The following is a 19,856-nucleotide window of genomic DNA, read 5'->3' on the forward strand; positions in this document are numbered from 1 at the left end:
GGGTTCAGTAGCAAATAGACACTACAGTCTCGCCCATACATGGGTGTGAATACATATTGGCCATGCATCTGCACACAATAAAACACCAAACACAACATATAATACGTCGCTTCTGCACAAAGAAATAATTCAACGGCAGCAGAGGAACATATTACTGCTGGAAAAGCTGAGACCTGGGACTCACTGAACTGGATGTGCCCCTTTAAATCAAGTGGAAGTAGGTCAAATGCTGAGTCCAGGGGAATGCATGTTTGAATAGGGCTGCAAGTAAAAATTATTTAAATTTCACTGGAACGTATAATATGGTAAACTAAAAAGTACCAGAGCAACCATACCTCTATAACCATACCAACTATTGGATCAAATGCCATCAGAATTTGTACAGACATGAATGGTTGCAGGAGAATGATGCACACTGAGATTGGTGATTCGCTGCCTTTTTCTGAAGTTTCAACATCCTTTTTGTGCATTCAAAGATTCCAGCCAATGCGCCCTAATGGCTTTGGCGATCCTCTGAATTTTCCTGTTGAGCAGCTTAACTTTTTTTGTTTCATAGCGAAATAGCTCAACAACTTTGACAACATTTTGATTTTGTAATACTTCAGTTTAGGATAAAATACCCACATAAATGACATTGCCATCAACCAAAGCTAGACATCCATGTTAAATAGTGATTAGCAAATATTGCTAAGCGCGCTAAACTGAGATGGTGAACATGGTAAGTATTACACTTCATGTTCTGTCTGGAGAGAGGATGTGCTAAACAGCTTTGCTCACATACTGCTGACTGAATGACCACAATGATAGATTGGATTCCTGCCACTGATAAGAAAAGGAAAATACAAGCGGTCACTTTGTGGGATGCAAAAAGATTCTCCTGAATTGATATCAGTTTGAGAATATTGCATGTTCAGAAATGTCCGTCAGACAAGATCTGTTTGCCTATTTTTCTCTGGGGAACAAAGAAGTAATTTGCAACATGACACCTCTTTTTAAGCATGTCGAATGCCGCCTTTTGTCAGTTTAGACGATGAATCCTTTTCATCCTCAGTTGACTTTGCTTTCCCAGAGTTCCTCTGAATCTCCGATTGTCTAACTCTCGCTTTGCCCTTCGTCTCTGCTGTCTTCTGTGATCAGTGTTAGTCGCTCTGAGCCGATTACGGCGCTCATCTTCTTGCCACAGCACATTCCTGTCTCATTTTCTACAAAGTGCCACCAATGATTGCAATCTATGTAAGTTTTACTATTATGTCACTCAATGCCTATACAAATGAAAAAATATTTTTTCTTCATCATTTGTTTAGCCTTGATTCATGTAGCTCATCATTTTTTTTCAGAGCTGTCAGTTTTCTTCCTCTGGCGCCGTTGCCATGCCCCCTCCTCACACAAGTCCACCCACTCGCTGCTGCCATACTTCACCATCTCTGGTGCTAAGAAGGAAACGCAACTCAAGCCCACTCATGGGATTGTAGCAGGAGCATCATTGTTATAGTAGATTTGAAAAAAGTACGTAAACTGGACAATGTCACAGTATCAGCGTGTAATACATTATTCCTCTTCCCCCTGCATCCATTCTGTAACTGCACATACACAAAAATACAGCTAAAAATAATCATGAATACCCCATGTGTCACTTAATAAGCAGCTGTGGCCTCTCCAAATCCAACCAACATCCCTGATCTCCATTGAAACAAGATCAGCACAACACAAAATGAAGGGTGCACTGTGCACAACTGTGAGAATGGCCATGTGCAGGCAGTAATTGGATTAAAGAAAATCTCTAAAAGGGATCAAAAAGGAAACAAGAAGCAGACATAGCATTCATCTTCAGTGCATTTGTTAGATTAATGAGAGAAATCTGTCCTTTGGTCGGTGGCAAAAAATCATAAAGCTGGCGCAGCAATGTCAGAGCATCACATGTACAGTCTGGAGAAGGGTTCTCGTGTCAACCCAGAAAGGAACTGAAATAGCCTTTTATTTCATGACTGCGTAATTATAGACATAAAATGTTTCTGTGAGGTTGCTTTGATTACTCAGAAAATATGAAAGGCCATGACTAAACACACAAGAGTCTGGCACAAAACGCATTAGCAGAGCCATAATAGTGGAATATAAGAGGTGAAGTGACTACATAAAGACAGTAATCAGTCCAGGGTTACATGGGGAGAGGAAGATATATCCATATAGACAGACAAACTTTAACTCTTTAGGGGGGTATACCAAGAAACTGTATCCAGTATCACAACACATCCCAGCCTGTCCTTTGCAGTATATCATTATTTAAATATTTCAATCAATTTCACAGAAAAATGCACCCTACCTCAAGGCAGACAGCATGAACGGCAGGTTCATGCGGCTGTTAAACCTGGTTCGGTTTCCAGCAGAAACAAACATTTGTAGCGTATTCACATGACAATCCTGTATTTTCCTTAACACACTATCGTTTCATTTTTATTTGGTAGATTTAACCAAACAAGAGATGCAATATTGCCCCTCGCTGTAGCTGAATACAAATTAGTATTTCACCTATAATAATGTTTCAGAGAGCCATGCATAATCATTGGCAATGAAGAATAAAATGACATGGGATTATTGTTGTTAAGTGTCTTGTAGTCACCAACCTATGCTTTGAGTGACTGTCCTTAGCCTTTCCAGAAGCTCCCCTAGGGCCATCTCCTCCGTCTTCATCCATAGGATCATCCTCCAAAGGGCCAGTGGAAGACCACCTGCCCAGCCAACACACACCTGTGCAGAAAAAAGAGACAGCTTGCCTGCTTTTTCCCGACTCGCTCTACGACAAGCGGATGGTGGTGAAGAGGACGAGAGACGGGGACTGTTGTGGTGGTAAGCTCTGCCGAGAGGAGGGAGTAAGGATGCGGCCGGGTAAACTAGCCCGGGATGAGAGTGCCTGGCTGCTGGCTTGTACGACACACGGTTGCTGGAGGAAAGAGAGCCGAGAGACGGGGTGGGTGTGTCGCTCAAAGCTGGAAGAACCGGGTGCTTTCGACGATGCTGCCGAGACTGACGGGGAGGGGATGATGATGAAGCTGCTATGGCTGTCACGGCCCCAGCTGCACTGACGAGTCCTCCGCAGCGGGATGCAGAACGCAGGAGCCCGCCGATGGAGAAGGGGAGGAGGTGGAGCAGGAGGAAGCCTCATTCGCACATGCATGCTTCAGCCTCAGCACACATGATGGTGCAAACCTGTGAAGACATGGGGGAGGGGATTTGAAGGTCAGCAATACGGTTTCCCAGTCAGCTGATCCAACAGTGACATCTAGTGTGGAGGCAAAGCACAACAGCTGTGTCAGGACATTGTCATCGACAGAAACAACATGCACAGTTCTACTAGTCATGCATCCTTGATTATGCTGCAGTGCCACCACGTGACAGCACTAGGCTATGAAGACAAAACTGAGATCAACTAAATGAAGACAAAACTGAGATCATTGTATTTGGTGCTAAAAAAGAAAGGTTTAAAGTAACCCAACACCTTCACTCTCTGTCCCTGAAAACATCAAATAAAGCCAGAAATCTGGGGGTTATTATGGATTCAGATTTACACTTGAGAGTCACATCAAATCAGTAACAAAATCGGCCTACTACCACCTCAAAAATGTAGCACGACTTAGAGGGCTCATGTCAGCTCAAGACTTAGAAACACTTGTACATGCCTTTATAACTAGTAGGCTAGTTATAATGACTATTGTAATGGTCTCCTTGCAGGTCTTCCAAAAAAAACTGTCAGGCAGCTCCAGCTTGTTCAGAACGCTGCTGCTTGAGTTCTAACAAAGACCAAAAAATGTGAGCACAATACACCAATTCTTAAATCCTTACATTGGCTCCCAGTATGTCAGAGAATTAATTTCAAAATCCTACTGCTCACATATAAATCACTACATGGTTTAGGGCCAAAGTATATCACTGATATGCTTCCACTACATAAGCCTTCAAGATCACTAAGATCTTCTGACACCAATCTGTTAGTGATTCCCAGAGTAAATACAAATCATGGGAAAGCATCATTTAGTTACTACGCAACAAACAGCTGGAATAAACTTCCTGAAGATTTAGGACTTGCCCCAACTCTGACCACGTTTAAAACAAGACTGAAAACTTTTATGTTCAGCTTTGCCTTCTGCTAAATTTGACCTATATTGCACTTTTAACCTCTGCCTTTAATTAAACAATTTAAATAAGATTTTAATTTATAATTTTATTTGCTGTTCTTTAATTTTATTTCACTTTATTGTATGAAATGTTATGATGTGAAGCACTTCGAGTCTGCCTTGTGTATGAAAAGCGCTATACAAATAAACTTGCCTTGCCTAGGCTATGAAAAACATAGCCTAGGCTATGAAAAACATAGCCTAGGCTATGAAAAACATAGCCTGGGGTGGGTGACATTGGGTGACTTTCCATAACAGCCAGTTGTTTTTTAATTTGGTATTAAAAAGTTGTTTCTTTTAAAATTAATGTCATTTAATTAGAAGATACTGCACACAGTTGTGAAATTCCCACAGCGGTGTCAAGGCCGTGAAATGTTACTCCATGTTATTGGACATTATTTTACCAACCAAATACCATGAGTATGAAACATGTTGACAACCTAATTCAAATTATACTTAATTTTCTTTTAAGGTTTTGAAGTTTATAGCTAGGTCAACTGTTAGCAATTACAACTCAACAGCTTTTTTTCACAACTTGAAGGACAATTCGACAGAAACAACGGACCATGAGACACTAGAGGAATAGTGGGTCTGCTATACTTTAGCCTACACAATTAGTTTGAAAGCTTTTGTTGAGTTGTGAAGAGGTTAATATCTCACCAGCCGGCCGCAGCCCATCGAGCAGCATCTCGAGGCTACGTTAGCTTAGCTGCTAGCCTACACTTCAACTGACGTTTCGGGACCGAGTTGAATTATGGGTAATGTATGAAACGAAGGTTTGGCAAAGAAGACGACTGCGTGGAATAAACATAATGCTGCGTGGAGTTTGAAAAATCGTACCTGTACATCGCGCGATCGGAATGATGCGCTACACTGACGTCAGGCCAGTGTTTGTGAGCTGCTGGCTGATTGACTGGATTGAGGCGCAGGTGTGCCGCGCGGGAGGATCACGTGACCGGCGGAAACTAGGAGGTCTAAAGTGATAAGAGGTTAGTAGACGTTCATGAGTGAAGGTAGAACAACCTACAGAAAAATTGTGTGGGATGAACACAGGAGCTACATTTTTTTAGAATGTTTCTTTATTACAAGCAGAAGGACAATGCAGTGCTCTGCCCCCCATTGCTACCGGCAGGCTGGCAGAGAGTCAAAAGCTGAACTTTTAAAATCTTTATTCGAAACAAAAAATAAATTCACAAAACCTGTTTAGTAACACAAACAGTGTTGTACTGAAGGTGTGATATGAAGCGTGCTGCTCGGTGCACAAAAGTCCACATTTCGGACCTTTGCCGAGCTCGGGAGTGACAGGATGAGCACCTGCTGTTCAACATTCTGATCTGCAGTAGAAGGCTGGTGCAATAAACCCATTTGAGACGCTACACACAGTCCGTTTCTAGTCAAGTTATTTGGTCACTTTTTTTTTCTCTCCGACTACATTCTTAGAAAAATAACTTATTACTATATAACTATAAGCCCCGTCGACAGACATCATACCATGTTTTAGGGGAAAAACTGATCTGTTGTAGAAGAAAGTGCAGTGTGTAGACCTATTGGTAAATCTCTAATGAATCATAAAATGTAAATGCTCTAATTTTGGTTACATACTTGAACAAATTCTAACACAGTTAAAATATAGTCTTCCATCTGGCATACAAACGTAGCAAAAGAAATTCAAAGTGGACAACAAAAAGTAGTCGAGAAAAAGTTGTGAACGACTCCAAAAGAATTCCCCATTACGTTATTTAAGTAAAATAGACCGTATCATTGTATGACTTGTATATGACATGTAGAATATCTCTGGAGTATGGCAACAGCACAGTGAGGTCAGACACTGCATAACAAGCACCAAGGCCCTTCTGTTGATCTACTGAGGTCAGGACGTTGAGCCCCCAAGTTCAAACACTGGTGGGCTTTGAGTGAAAACTGAACGAGACAAATCCAGACCTCCAACCAAACTTAAAAACATCATCTGTGCCCCAGTAAAAAAAATACAGAACACCTGTTATTAAATCTAGACATTTCGGCAGATGGTGATGTGTATGAAAATAAACTGTATAAACATACAAAATTGCTTCGGAATCTGACATTCAAGACTTCCAGAGTCAGTTACTTGCTGTGCAACAGGACAGGTATGCTTTGGACCAAAGGGACTTTGAATGTTAGAAATGCAGAAAAGTGGTTCATCCATAATGAGCAACAATCTTCAGCTGGAGGACATGATGGACAAATCAGTTCAACATTCTATTGACTTGATTGTGACATCGCCGCTTTAAGTCTCCCACCTACTTACAACCGGCTATTGAACATCCCTTCTCAATACAATATATATATGTATATATATATCAAAAGTCTTTTTAAGTTACATCCATACATCAACAGTGACCACCACCAATACTTTCAGAACAATACAGAATAACTCATAGATAAATGCAACAGCGAGAGAAACCCCTTATAGTGTGACAACACTACGTTAACTTTTGCATAACACAGAGCGAGGCAGCAAACACACCAGCACGACGCAGTGGGGAGTAGCAAGTCGTTTAGGACACCCATGAATAAAGACGGCGCGAGTCCGAGGCTGCAGCTGTTACCCCACAAGACCACATCAGGGAAGGAGTTGGTTCAGTGCGCTCGTCTTCGGGAGGAAGAAAAGGGGTGTGATATGGTTCATGACCGATGATGGGCGATAAAGGAAGAACCGAGACCAGATCAGCATGCTGCAGTGAGATCCGACATGCAGATGAGAAAAACAATCGTGAGGTAAAAAGGAAGAAGAATTGACACACTGTACCAGACACGCATATGCCCTCTGAACCTGTCCACTCGCAAACATGTTTCAACTGACTTAGAAATATAACCCACGAAAAATCAGTATCTATGAATTAAGGCCGGGTGGCTCGTATACTGCACATCCCTCTTCAGATATCCCCCATTTCCCTCCTTCGGCTGTAGTGTGTGTGTTGATGTTTGTATGTGTATGTGTGTGTGTGTAAGGCTTTGTAATACATTGTTTCTACTTAATAATTCTTAACATTTTACACCTTTATCCTTTGGCTCCTAGCCTGCTGCTGTGTGGCTACCTGTAAGGCAAAGGTGTGTAACATAAAAACATACAGTAACAGGAAAATTCATGCATACACTCGCGCACATGCACACGCACCTAAAGGGCAAAGCTTGACAGCCGCCCTTTACTTGGCCAGACCACAAACTGTACATAAATGTTTTCAACCAACATTAACAAAAAAGTAAACAGTACAGTGAAGCAACAGGCAAGAAGGTGAGACTGAAAATTAGGACATGGAATACAAAAAGGCCCGACGGTTGACACGTTGAAATGAGACAGTTAATAGTGCGCGAAACAACACCCCCTTTTGTTCTTAGACTTGTTCAAGGAAGAGTCTGAGTAGGAACTTGGTTGTGACTAAGACATGGGACTACACTCGATGAATATGATGATACCAAAGTATGAAGATGAGGCGGCAGGGCCACGATATCTAAAGGGTTGTTCACAGAAAATGCACATGGTGAGCCCAGCGTGGAGGTGGATGCGCGTGAAAACGTGTTTGTTTGTAAATCCTTGAACCCTTGATGGTTATCGACCTCTGTCACACAACCAGGGGCTGATGCACTTTATGTTGTCAGCCAACAAGATCCACATGCGATTCGGTCTCATGCCCGTGTTTGTGTTCACACGGAGGTCTCGGGCCCTGGGGCACAGAAGGCAAATCCCGCCCCTGAGAGGCGGAGCACGAAGGGGCTGAGAGAGCACAAGTCGGCCCCTCCACCTTCCGCCAAGTGGACCAGTAGTTTCTGAGGAAGGGGATCAGACCCGCGGAGCGACAGGGTTTCCGGGGCGCCGAGGTGGAGGTGAGAGGAGTCCGCGCTCGTGCCTTTGTAGGACCGACCCGGGGACAGTGGAGTCACCTCGGCCACACAAGCCCGCGACAGCTTCTCGTCATCCTGCGGAAGGACGGGGATGCATCGTCACAAGAAAGTACAAACCAAAGCAGCGAGAAAAGGGGAAATCAGCAGAATAGCACCATGCAGATCAAATCACGTGTGAATAAAGGAGAGATGTGAGACGGCCTGATGCATTGCATCGAACAGCATGGATTTATTCAGAAGGTTTTGATGGTTAATGACACCCTGTTATAGACACCCGGATCAAATTTACTAAACAAACAGTGTGGAATCTGGACATAAGCCACTGATCAATGATGACAAAACCATCTGAAAATTCCCATTGTGATCAATGGCTGAGACAGATATCAAGAAGATATCAATTACAATTGCTACTCCATCTTCCAACACCAGATGTCCTCACTATTCCTGATACAAAATGATTCTTATGTGGAAACCTGGACTTTTCCACATAACATAACCTCAGTTACTAACGGAATGCTATTCAGATCTGTAAGCTATTAAACCAGCTCAGTCACCTCAGATTTCTCAACTAAACCTCCTGAGACCCAGAACCTTCAGTGTGACTTTAAACTCCAGTCCAGCACTGTCGAGGAGTCAAAGCAACCCCACTACTAAGTGACAATGGATTGTAAGTGGCCTGCGTCTAATAAAAAGAGGATACAATTGTTCAATTAGCTGCAACCCTGATCAAGTCAAATCCCATCCCACATGCAGTGAGAAGCACAGCATGCTTTGCAACCAGCACTGCAGAGCTAATTGGAGGTTGTGGTCCCTAAAAGTGGGTTTAACCAAAGGAAATATTTAGTTTAGATGCAGTGATCTAGCCCCCCCCCCCCCCCCCCCCCCCCCCCGCGCCCCGACTCCCCAGCCTAAGCCATTTAAATGAAACATGCCCCATGCAGTGTGGAGCAGCAGGAAGCATCATTGCAGCAGCTTTAGCAACCCGACTCCCCACGGTAAACGCCCTCTGTGTGCCGTTACCATGGTGACCCTAGCCCACCTTGGGGGGCGTACTCCTGCGTTTGCTGGGAGGGGTGCTGTGTCAGTGTGACGTCATGGAGTCACAGTAGCAGCTTTTTCTCCACTGTCTCCCTCACAGGTCCTACCAGGGTGGAGTGGGTTCCTCCCCCTCCACCTTCTGCAGTGCCAGGAGCCACACAGCCCTCCAGGGCCCCCCGCTGTCCTTACCTTCTGTGGATGACGTTAAAGGAAAGCGAGGTGATAAATGAACCCGTATGCTGGTATACTAACTTGCCTCGGTGTGACGACTGCAACTTAAGTGAAAAACGATTTGAACTCATGTAGCATCAGAATAGGACTACTGTTGCTTCTTGGTATCATATTTGGCTTGAAAGCACATTTATTTATCTATACTTCATTTCTTTACACTAAGAATTTAACATTGCATTTTTCAGTGCAATGATTACACTTTAATGTTTACTGTGCATGGTCACTCATATCCCCAACCAACTCTGCATGCGACTTCAGATAAGAGAGGCAGGAGTGATGGGATTTGGGCTTGTATACTAACTAATAATTCATCAAAACAAAGAATAATTCATTCTTCAGTCAGATTTTTAAAAAGAAATAATGGTAGATAAGAAATATCAAAGAAAGAAATTCTGCAAATCCAACTGCTTGGCTGACAAACAATTTAAGAAGAACTGTGATCCGCCAAAACTGTTTCAACAATAAATAATACGGGACAAAATGAAAAACAATATAAATCATGGCATGCAATTTAAATATGTAAAACAGTACACAAGGAACAAAGCACAAAAGACACAATGGCAAGGGAAAAAATGGCAGAGAAAAATACATTTCTAACCTTGCTTACACACAAAATGCTGCGTCGCTATTGTTATTAACAGCGCCCTGGTTGTTAGTTTGACATGGAGCAATGCGTAGGAGACTTTAATAAGGGGTTTACACTGAGACACACCATCATGCACACAGAGATGAGGCCTTAAAAGAGAGTCACCTCCTCTTCCTGCTCCTCTCTGGTCTCTCTGGGCCAATCAGAAACTCATTCTGCTGGATGACTGAGAAAGCATGAAGATGGTGGACGGCTCCACAGTAAGGCACGGGCGAGTGGACTGCAGTCACCCCGAAAGAGCAAGTGTGTGCAGAGTGCAGAGTCACGGGAGTGCGGGAGGGGTTGGCATCACAAGAGAGAAAAGAGTGATGCAGACGGACAAAAAGGAAAGGAGGAAAAAGGCGGATACGGCAGGTGAATGCAAGGAAAGGGGAGAGAGGCACGGTGGGGATTGGTCGGGATGATGGTGGTCCATCAGGTTGCAGTGAGAAGGGAGAAAAGAGAAGAAAGAGCACAGCAAGGAGAAATCTGTCAGACCTTTCATTCATTTTGCCATTCAGGGTGAAGCCTGTTTCAAGGGAAGGTGAGGTGAAGCCACAGGGAACAAAGAAGTCGTTCTAAATCACACTGTTAGGGATTCTAATGGTGTTCCTGGATAAGTGATTGAGTGGAATAGATTTTCAAGCTTACTCATTTGGTTTCCGACAGTAAAAATATGAAATATCAGCTAGCATAGGAGTGGATTCAACTTTCTGCCAAAAGGCACGACTTTTAAAATGGGAGAGCAGTAATTGGTTAACGATTTTGGCAAAGCAGGAGTCAAAACTGGAAAATAAACCCCCGACCTGATAACAAGACAATTGAAATTGGTGCAGAGATGGTACCTGTGCACGTTCGGTGGCTGTGGGACACACGGCCCTGCAGAGGACCTTTTTGATGACATCGGGCAGCAAGCTGACCGTTATAAGCAGGATGATGCTGAGCCAGGCCGGGCCACTGGACAACATCTGCATGAACACGTAATACATCCTCTGGTAGTTCAGGAAGGGCCTACGCAGCAACGAGAAGGACAGAGAATGGTTGCAGAAGTGTCCTAAGCTAAAATAAATGTTAAACCTAGTAGAAGAAAACACATATTATACCAAATGATGCCTCCCCAGAGGAGAGAGAAAATAACGTAGAAAAGTAGTGACCCCCAGATGACAAAGTGATTGATCCAAGTCCAGTGGTGTGTGTCCAAGGCAAGCTGAAACAAATACAGAATACACACATCGTAAACACTCAGCCTGTCAATTAAGTCAATGGCTGTGCCTTTAGGGTTCACTGTTGTGCGAAGTGAGCGGCCAGTGTGGTCAATCATTGACGTAACATGCTAGTTGACGTGTGCACCGCCAGCTTGTCCACACGTCCGATGAGGCACATATGCAACGTTAATGAACTCATTTAAGTGGAGGGGTTATGCGGTACAATAACATAGGGCGGCTCGTTTCTTCGCTTTTTCACTTCTGGAGACGTGGTCACACACCTTGAGCGTAACGGTGAAGACCAGCACAGTAAAGACGAGAGTCCCAAAGGTCCAGTTCCCAAACATCTGCAGGGCCAGAGGGGAAAAACAGGGTTAGCGGCCTCATTCATCACACACAATCGACCAGCATCCACGGGTCGGTGGACTTTCTATGTTTTCACAGTGCATATAGCACAACAAAGCGAAGGGGACCTGCTTGGATGGAAGTAGTATACATTTTTATTTGAAGCAATTAACTGAGAATGTTTCCCCTTCACCTCTTCGCCTCAAATCTTTCTACCCGTTGAAATCCTTGAAACGGTTTCAGCAGACATCAGGAATGACAGATGGGATGAGAGTTGAGATGGGAGGCAATGAGAGAGAGAGAGAGAGAGAGAGAGAGGGGGGGGGTAGAGGCAAATATGTAATAACCACAGCTGATTGTTCTTAACAGTGTGCCTCCTTGAAAGAAAATATTTTCTTTATGGATGCCATAAACAACCAGCATTTCCATTTTAAACCAGCTGGATTTGGTTCGTCTGACACCCGAGCACAAGGAGTATAGGATAAAAGCAACCCATACATTTAACATACACACAACGCACACACGTGTTAAACAGGAACAACAAACAGCTGTTAGATCTTAATCTATAGTGTCAATTAGTCCATTTACAACCAAACACAAGGATAGTGTGGGGAAGGATCTAAGGTTTCTACTATGTCAGTGGAGTGGTGGAGATCAGGTACTGTGTAGGATTCAGGGCTTTACAGAGATTAGAGGGAATAAGGGAGCACTCGAAAACTACACATTCCAATGAAAGGGTACGGATGGGAAGTGAGGAGGGATGAAACTGGATGAAACAGGATGAAACGGTACGACAGGAACTAAAAAGTGTAAGAGACAGAGAGAGCTGAAGGAGAGCGAGACAGGCTTACCATCTGTGTGTTGGTGGTCATAAGCTGAAGAAGAAGAAGGAGAAGAAGTGGAAGAGGAGCAAAATAAAGGGAAAAGAAGCAGAGAAAGGGAGGGAGAAGAAAAGAGAAAGGAATCAGGATAAAGGGTAAAATGAATTTCAGGATGTTTCAACTTAAAAAACAGGACCGAAGGCAATCAAAACAGCTGACATGATACAAATTAACAATACAGAGAAAGATGCTACTGCGTTGTCGATATGAATGGAGATCCTATGTTGCTGACCTATCGGGGGGGGGGGGGGGGGGGGGGGGGGACAAATAGCTTACTGTTACAGACCCATAACAACGAAAAACATGATCACAAAATCAGCCTGTAACACTTAAGTCCTCTTTCAGGAGGATCCAATGGAGATGCGGAGTGTTTATTACAGGGCACACTAACTTTGTCCATTATTTTCTTTAATTTCCCTAAAGAACAGCCTCGAACACTCTATTTCTACTTGTTTCACGCAATGGCAGATCTCACTGCCTCTGATGCCATCGAGACGGAGCCTCACCTGGCCATTGCTGGTGAAAGTGGTGTTGTCAAACAGGAAGTAGGCACCGAAGAAGAAGACAACAGCGTCAAACACACCCAGGCACGTCCAATAGATGAAGACGGGCCAGCGAAGGAGGGAGTTCTTCGCTATGTCCCTGAGGAAGACGGCAGAAGAAGAGCAATGCTCACTAAAATAAAATAAAATATTGTGTCATAATTGTCACGGTTTCCCCATCAGAACTGCGCTGACTTGTACAAGGAGGGGTCCCTCTTGAGCCTCTCAGTGGTGATGTGCTGCTCAACCAGGCTGTAGAGGAGGATGGGGAGGGAGGTGAAGCTGATGTTGTACAACGTCAAATAGGCGGTGTCGTACAGAGGCTGCAGGGGGACAGAGACAACAGAGAGGACAGAGAGGACATCGGACATCTCAACCTGAAAGCGTCTTCACAGCGTCTTACTTTGGCCACTTGTAGGCAGCGGAGCAAGCTGAATATGTTGTTAAATTATAGACTTTTTTTGTTTGTTGTTGTAAAACATGTTGCACGTATTTGCCTAATTCGAAATGGAGCAGAAAACGCTAGCTTTCATTCACAGTTGTGGCAGTTGAATAATTGGCGATTTTAAGTCTCCTTTCAACTGTAGGTTGTGAAAAATGAAAAATTCTTCAGCTGCTAGATGTGCTTCTTTGAGACCAGCTAGTTGTTAACAGCCATTTGGTGCTTGGCAGGTAGAGTGAAGTGGGTTTATTAGAGCTGGGAACAAGATCGATGACAGTGGAGTTTGCGGGTCATAAAATCAAAACAAAAAAAGGGTGAAAATGCTGAGTTGAACTGAGGGGAACCGCAGAGGAGAGCGTTCATTCTATGACACTTATTAGTGCAGCTTTTAACATGAACATTTAAGAAAACATCACCAAATGAAGCCAGCTTAACTGCTGAATATGTAACGGTGTTGCGCATACTGCACAGGGGGCTTGCAGACAGGACACATACAGTGTGACGTACTTACCTGCTGGGAGAACCCACAGAAGAACTGGTACAGGAACTGAGGGAAGATGAAGCATACATTCTGGAGGGATTCAGAATGAGGAGAAAAAGAACAACACGCAGAGAAAGTGATCAGCTTGTGATGAGTACACGTGAAAAGATTAGAAGAATCTAAAAATGCTCCCATCTACACATTTCCATTCAAGCTGAGATTGTTTTCAGTGAGCTTGCTGAGTGGGCTGCAGAGGGATGACCTGCCAAAAGTACGAAATGAATCAGAAAACGCCCACACTGATCATCGTAGGCATGAATACGGGAGAGAATGTAGCAGCCAGGACTCATGGATCCAAAATGTGGTTCTTTTTAACTCAGGGTTTCAATAGGAATTAGCATAAAGCAATCGGAACGTGTGAGCCGGTGGAGCGCAGCAGACGTTCGTCTCGTACCTTGTAGAAGAAGTACTGAACAAGTTCAGCAATCCGGATGTAGTAGTAGTGGCCGTGAACGAGCAGCATCTTCTTCAGGTGTTTGAATTTGGGGATGGCATAGTCGCTGTTCCTCGCTGCCTGGCGGCCCTCTTTACCCATGATGCCTGGAGGAAAAAAAAAACATGACATACAATCTGATGAGGAAGAGAACACAGCCATGACAACACATTAAGGTGGTTTTCTACTAAATGTGGAAACTAGAGCTCAACTAATATAATATTGTATATGTGGGCCAAAACTGGTTATTCACAAACCAAGTGCACGCATGTGTTACTATATATATGAGACCAATTGAAAAACAAAGTTCAATACACTATGGAGTTAACAATGGTAATTCTATATTTAATAATTTATTCAAGGGAGGATTTCTGTGTCAGACTAATAATAAAAACTAATTCTCAAATTTTCAGTCTCCTGTCTCAGTACGTATCCGATCTGATGTGTTTATCAGTATCAGGAGGCTTTAGGAATCCACTTGGTGTCTAATAGAAGAAACGTATTAAAATATACCGTATATATGTATGTATGTGTGTATATATTTATAAATATATTAGGTGCTTACCAATGCCCACATGTGCTTCCAAGATCATGCTGACGTCGTTGGCCCCATCGCCGATGGCGAGGGTGATGGGGTGCTCCTTGGAAGCTTTAATTAGCTTCACAATCTGCAGTGAATGAAAGACCAATGTCAGGGACCCATCTGGTCACTGAGGAGTGCGTCTGGGCCGCGCTTTCATCCGTTAGGTGAGGTGCAGCTCGCTCACCTGCGCTTTCTGCAGCGGGGCCATCCGACAGCAAAGCACTGCGCTGCAGTTGCGACCGATCTCTAAAAAGATCTCTCTGTAGTTGCCGGGACCGGCGCCCTCCTGTTTGGACTTCAGTATTGCAGACAGAGTGGCCCCGTCGATGATCAGACCAAAGTCCAGGCAGTCTACAGACAACCTGGTATCGCAATATCAAAATAACACGGGCCGATCAACAGGGAAAAATGACTTTACCTGATTGTAGATCAGTCCTGCAGTCTTTTTTAAACTAGTGTTGGACGGAATTTTTATTCATTCTTCCCAGAATGCAAATGGTTGTGTATACACTGTGGAGCAATTTGGATAACAAAATATCCATCTTAACTCAGATGCAAAGGTTTCACACGTGATTTAATTTGCGGCTTGTTTCACATTTGAGCAAATTCACAGTGGACCGTTTTACTTGTGCTCACGATTTACTGATGTGGAGTAAACCAAACGAGTGCTGGAGAAAACACGGATGATCTCATACCCAGAAATAGAGCGTTGTCTGAGAACGGTCCTGCTTAGTTCGAACAGCACGTCGTGCAGACTCTGCTCCTCTGTGCGTTTCTTGGTGAGCTCGAGGATCTGGGTGCTGCGGCGGAACAGCTTGCTGGCGTAGCAGGTAGCCGCTGCCGTCTCCATCTTGTCGCCTGTCAGGACCCACACTTTCATCCCGGCCTTGTGCAGGGACTCAATGGTGTCTGCGGCTTTCTCCTGGAGCCTGCACATCGATAAGCCAATAAGGGCTTCAGCCTCCATGTTAAAGCATCCATCAAAAATCCAATCAACCAATCAACTACTTATCAATGCATGGCCCTGCCCTTCACCGGTTTATCTACGAGGCAAACTGTCCGGCGCCTGATTGATCGTTTGGGGAAAACATGTAAGGGCTCTAGCACATCTTCTAACAGAGCAGAAAACATTGGGCACAGCAGTAAAAGTAGTGAGACTTAATCTTTTTTTCCCCCTCATCAGTCATTACTATACTTTGAGGACCGCATTATGACTCATTAATCTTCCCTACTGTGCCCCCACTGCTGCACTTATCTATTTCTCCCTCTCTCACTCTCCATAGCGACCAACCTGTCCTCAACTGCCGTCGCTCCCAAAAGCACAAAGTCCTTCTCAATGGTGTCGTAGGCCTGCGCCAGCCTCTGCTCCCTGTCCTGCAGGGCCAGCTGGGCTTCGTTCAGGTGACGACGGGCCTCCTGGTATTCCGACTCTGACAGCCTTCGATAAGCGACGCACAGGGTCCGCAGACCCTCCTGCATTGCAGTGAAGAAGAGGAAGATGGATCATATAGGGGTACATCCGCGCTCTTGAACTGCTCAAATACATCTATCCCAAAACTGGCCTGATGAAATGCACCAAAACTGGATCCTTACAACAGCATTCTGCTCCACCCGGGCTTTCACCTGCTCCACCTTCCCAGACACGACGCGGGGAAAAATGGATGAGTCGGCCCCTTTACAAAACAGCAGGCATTCTCCTGAGACGCCACAAACACACACACACACACACAACAAAAACATTTCAAACAAACTGAACAAAGAGCCGGGTGTCTGGCCATGGATTTTTAACCTGCACTACAAGCATTAGCATTACAAGTCTTACCTGAGCTTGACCGGACTATGACGCTCATTCTCCTCCTGACAGAGTCAAAGTTCAGCACATGGAGCAGCTCAAACCTGAAGGAGAAACGGACTTTCAATAAAGGGTTTCTTTTTCTTAACTTTCCCTTATTTCAGTCATTAGTCCACTTCCGACCAACACAACTAGTAGACAATAATGTGAAATGTAAGGCAATATCCCAAAACTTCATCCTCAACATTCAACCATTTCAGGGGTAGCTTATTGGCAGATAATGACTTCGACAGACATCCCTTACTGGTCACTCTTGCAGGTCAGACATCCCCTCCTAGCCGACTGACTAACCCCCCCTCTTTCTAGTTCAGAGAATAACACAGGATCTTTGAGCTTTTCAAGATACAAACTGTCTAAACTAAGGGTTTGAGCTTTAAATTAAGCATTAATCTTTTTCCACAAACTACTAGAATGGCCTACGGTGTTACGGTATTCTAGTAGTTGAGAGTATAACCTTTTGCCTTTCCATTCCCGTCTCCAGCTCCCTCAAAATAGTTCACTATCGACAGGCCACTGCGGTGCGGAGTGATGGTTGGAGAGGGAGGGGGGGGCCACATGACCACTTCCTACTCAAAGCGTTTGACACTTTGCACAAAACCACTCTCTAATGGAATCCTACTGCCTTTCATTCTTCCAGAGCAGTTGGAGCATTTTGATCCAACTGAGCAGTTTGTAAAAATAACCCTCTGTTTTTCTCTCTGTTCACCATGTAACACAACCCGAGAGCCCTTTCCCTCGAAGGTAGCCGATGTATGACCACGACTCCATCCACTCAATTGCTCCTATTCCATCTCCTGTGGTGAAACCACAGCAGGCCTCTAACGAACCGACCTTTCGATCTCATCGTCTTTGTTGAGGATCTCCATGTAGTTGTCTTTCAGTCTCAGATAGGTGTAACCAAGCCTGGCAACAGGATGAAGACAGAGAGACAGAGACAGCAAGAACATTCATGTAAGTCTGAGTTTCGATATAAACTATACAACATTATTCAACCCGTTCTGATGCATAGCCTGACCACAGCGCACACAATGTTTGAGTGACATTATTTATAGCAAAGGAATCCCAAACATGAGTCATTCAAATTGAATTTATCCCAGTAGGGTTATTGGGGCAGTATGGATGTAATAGCTACCTCAAATGAAAGCTCAAAGTCTAAAGATGTAGATCAAGTGTAAATTTAGCTACAAGGGGAGCCAATGCCTTATTACTTATAACCGCAAAGTCATTTAGCAAATGGCTATTTTTAGTGCGTTCACCTTTTCATTCCTTCCACCAAAGCCACCTCATCTGGCGAGGAGGAGATGTAGAAGGAGGTGGGCCTGCCCTGGTGGATGCCCCTCTTTATGCCATCGACCGTCTCCTCCTCCTTCACCTGCACCGTGTGACACAGGCACAGCGCCCGGAAAAACAGATCCTCGTGTTCCTGCCGACACAAACATACTTTCATTTTACAAATGCAATGGCAAGCTTTGTGACAATGTTGCAGAATGTATTCAGAAGCACACATTTGTTTCCCATAGTATTAAAAATAATGAACTACATTTCCCAACTACACAGCGGTAACGTAGGATATCATTCAAAAAGGGAGTTCTCTGCTCTCTCTCTCTTTTAACATCTGTGGTGGCTTCTGCAGCTCATGCTGACTGCATACAATTTTCCTTCTATTAAACCTAAACTAATTACCGTTGACACCGTGAGAAAAACAAGGCTCATCACTTTTCTGTGTACCAGAGCCCCCCCCCCATCCCATGTAAGACCTAAACAAACATCCTGCCTTAAAACGAGACATGTTAGTTAGTCCACAAACATGGCCCCTTCTCATTTTCAACTAAAATGTGTTAGGAGTGGCCTTTATTCTCGTCTCTATGTCAATATTCGATGGCAGAGTTACAACGAGCCTCTTCGGGCTGCGTTCTCTGTGAAACACACACAGCACTTACTCTCCTGTACCCCCCGGGTGAGGAGTCGATCATGTCTATACTGGAGGCAGCGCTGAGGATTTGGCCGTTGCAGATGGCGTGCGGGATGTAGACGTTCCCATCAACGCAGCATTCAATAAACTCCATGTTGTTTTCAGTGAGAGTTCCCGTCTTATCAGTAAAGACATACTCCACCTGTGAGGGAAGGGAGAGGTTAGGGGGAGAGCATGTGTGCAAATAGTGTATATGCAGATACCGTTACTGTTGCTGTGTGTGCGTTCTCAAGTACCTGCCCCAGCTCTTCATTCAGGTCAGAGGTGTTGACCAGAGCTCCCTCTCCCAGCTCTTCATCGAACATTTCTTCATCCCAGGTGATGAAATAAGACCCCAGGAACTTCTGCATCTCCACCGTCACATACATGGACACTGGGATGATGTAATTGAATAAGACCATGAAGGCCAAGAAGTCTGTGAATGCTCGGATCACCTGTAGGAGGAAGGGAAGGCAGACAAGAGAGGTGGAGTTTGAAAGGAGATGATTCTTGACACTGGCCGTCAAGACTGTGTCTTTGAGTTGGAGGTTGACGAACTGACCACGTGGCGCTGGCGCTCGTTCTCAGTCCTGTGGTTGTACCAGGGCTCGTCTCGGTCAGGAGACCACTGCCAGGCGTATTTTAGGACGGTGTTGATCACCGCCTTGCTGATCAAGATGCACAGATACACTACCAGAAAGGCGTTCATCGACCTGCAGAGAGTAAAGATCAGGAGGAGGAAACAGCGATTAATCAGACTTCACATCTAGATCAAGCGGGTGGCAGAGTGGGGACGTCAATTATACTTTTCCACAGCGGAGCGCTTCTGAGATTTAGACTGGTAATTAAGCGCCATCTTGGTCTCCATACCAGTGTAGACTGCGACAGCTGAGGGGAGAGAAAACAGGTCAATGACCACAACCACCTTTGCTGAGCTCAAACGTTCCAGAGACATTGAGCAGTGAATCTTTGTATTAATACCATAAATATGTTGTGTGTTCTTCAGTGTGGCTCCTCTAAGGAGCAAATTCTCAGCCCCGAGTGGTCTGCAAGAATGAAACACAATCCGTGGCTGTTTTTATTTCAGAAAAAAGCATTGAAAACATTTTAACAAATTGAGAAAAGAGCTAAAAACA

At 44.4% G+C, this 19,856-nt stretch overlaps 2 protein-coding genes across 15 annotated transcripts in view; both read right to left on the reverse strand.

Annotated features, from left to right (window-relative positions):
- The window catches only part of mcf2lb (mcf.2 cell line derived transforming sequence-like b), a 34,438-nt gene extending 29,326 nt beyond the window's left edge, over nt 1-5,112 (reverse strand). For 3 of the 4 annotated variants that reach the window (XM_078090197.1, XM_078090194.1, XM_078090192.1), the window contains exons 1-2: nt 4,830-4,934; nt 2,622-3,204 (exon numbers count right to left, since the gene is read on the reverse strand). In XM_078090197.1, coding sequence (XP_077946323.1) covers nt 2,622-2,700 — 79 coding nt within the window. In that variant the 5' untranslated portion in view covers nt 2,701-3,204; nt 4,830-4,934. Of the gene's footprint in view, nt 1-2,621; nt 3,205-4,829; nt 4,935-5,009 lie in introns of those variants that run through there. The other variant, XM_078090193.1, reaches the window with a different exon arrangement.
- Nucleotides 5,113-5,323: 211 nt separating this feature from the next.
- The window catches only part of LOC120834277 (phospholipid-transporting ATPase IH), a 28,781-nt gene continuing 14,248 nt past the window's right edge, over nt 5,324-19,856 (reverse strand). For 2 of the 11 annotated variants that reach the window (XM_078090208.1, XM_078090211.1), the window contains 22 exons: nt 19,702-19,766; nt 19,527-19,608; nt 19,283-19,433; nt 18,978-19,175; nt 18,710-18,883; nt 18,026-18,192; nt 17,601-17,672; nt 16,740-16,813; nt 16,511-16,614; nt 16,209-16,390; nt 15,613-15,846; nt 15,102-15,279; nt 14,900-15,002; nt 14,296-14,441; nt 13,872-13,931; nt 13,114-13,241; nt 12,883-13,018; nt 12,347-12,370; nt 11,432-11,497; nt 11,049-11,152; nt 10,791-10,956; nt 5,324-8,126 (listed from right to left, as the gene is read on the reverse strand). In XM_078090208.1, the coding sequence (XP_077946334.1) occupies nt 7,854-8,126; nt 10,791-10,956; nt 11,049-11,152; nt 11,432-11,497; nt 12,347-12,370; nt 12,883-13,018; nt 13,114-13,241; nt 13,872-13,931; nt 14,296-14,441; nt 14,900-15,002; nt 15,102-15,279; nt 15,613-15,846; nt 16,209-16,390; nt 16,511-16,614; nt 16,740-16,813; nt 17,601-17,672; nt 18,026-18,192; nt 18,710-18,883; nt 18,978-19,175; nt 19,283-19,433; nt 19,527-19,608; nt 19,702-19,766 (2,887 nt within the window). In that variant the 3' untranslated portion in view covers nt 5,324-7,853. Of the gene's footprint in view, nt 8,127-9,071; nt 9,282-10,071; nt 10,187-10,790; nt 10,957-11,048; nt 11,153-11,431; nt 11,498-12,346; nt 12,371-12,882; nt 13,019-13,113; nt 13,242-13,871; nt 13,932-14,295; nt 14,442-14,899; nt 15,003-15,101; nt 15,280-15,612; nt 15,847-16,208; nt 16,391-16,510; nt 16,615-16,739; nt 16,814-17,600; nt 17,673-18,025; nt 18,193-18,709; nt 18,884-18,977; nt 19,176-19,282; nt 19,434-19,526; nt 19,609-19,701; nt 19,767-19,856 lie in introns of all 11 variants that reach the window. The other 9 variants (XR_013452961.1, XR_013452962.1, XR_013452958.1 and 6 more) reach the window with 9 other exon arrangements.

Source organism: Gasterosteus aculeatus, chromosome 16 (genome assembly GCF_964276395.1).
Source record: "Gasterosteus aculeatus chromosome 16, fGasAcu3.hap1.1, whole genome shotgun sequence".
NCBI lineage: Eukaryota > Metazoa > Chordata > Actinopteri > Perciformes > Gasterosteidae > Gasterosteus > Gasterosteus aculeatus.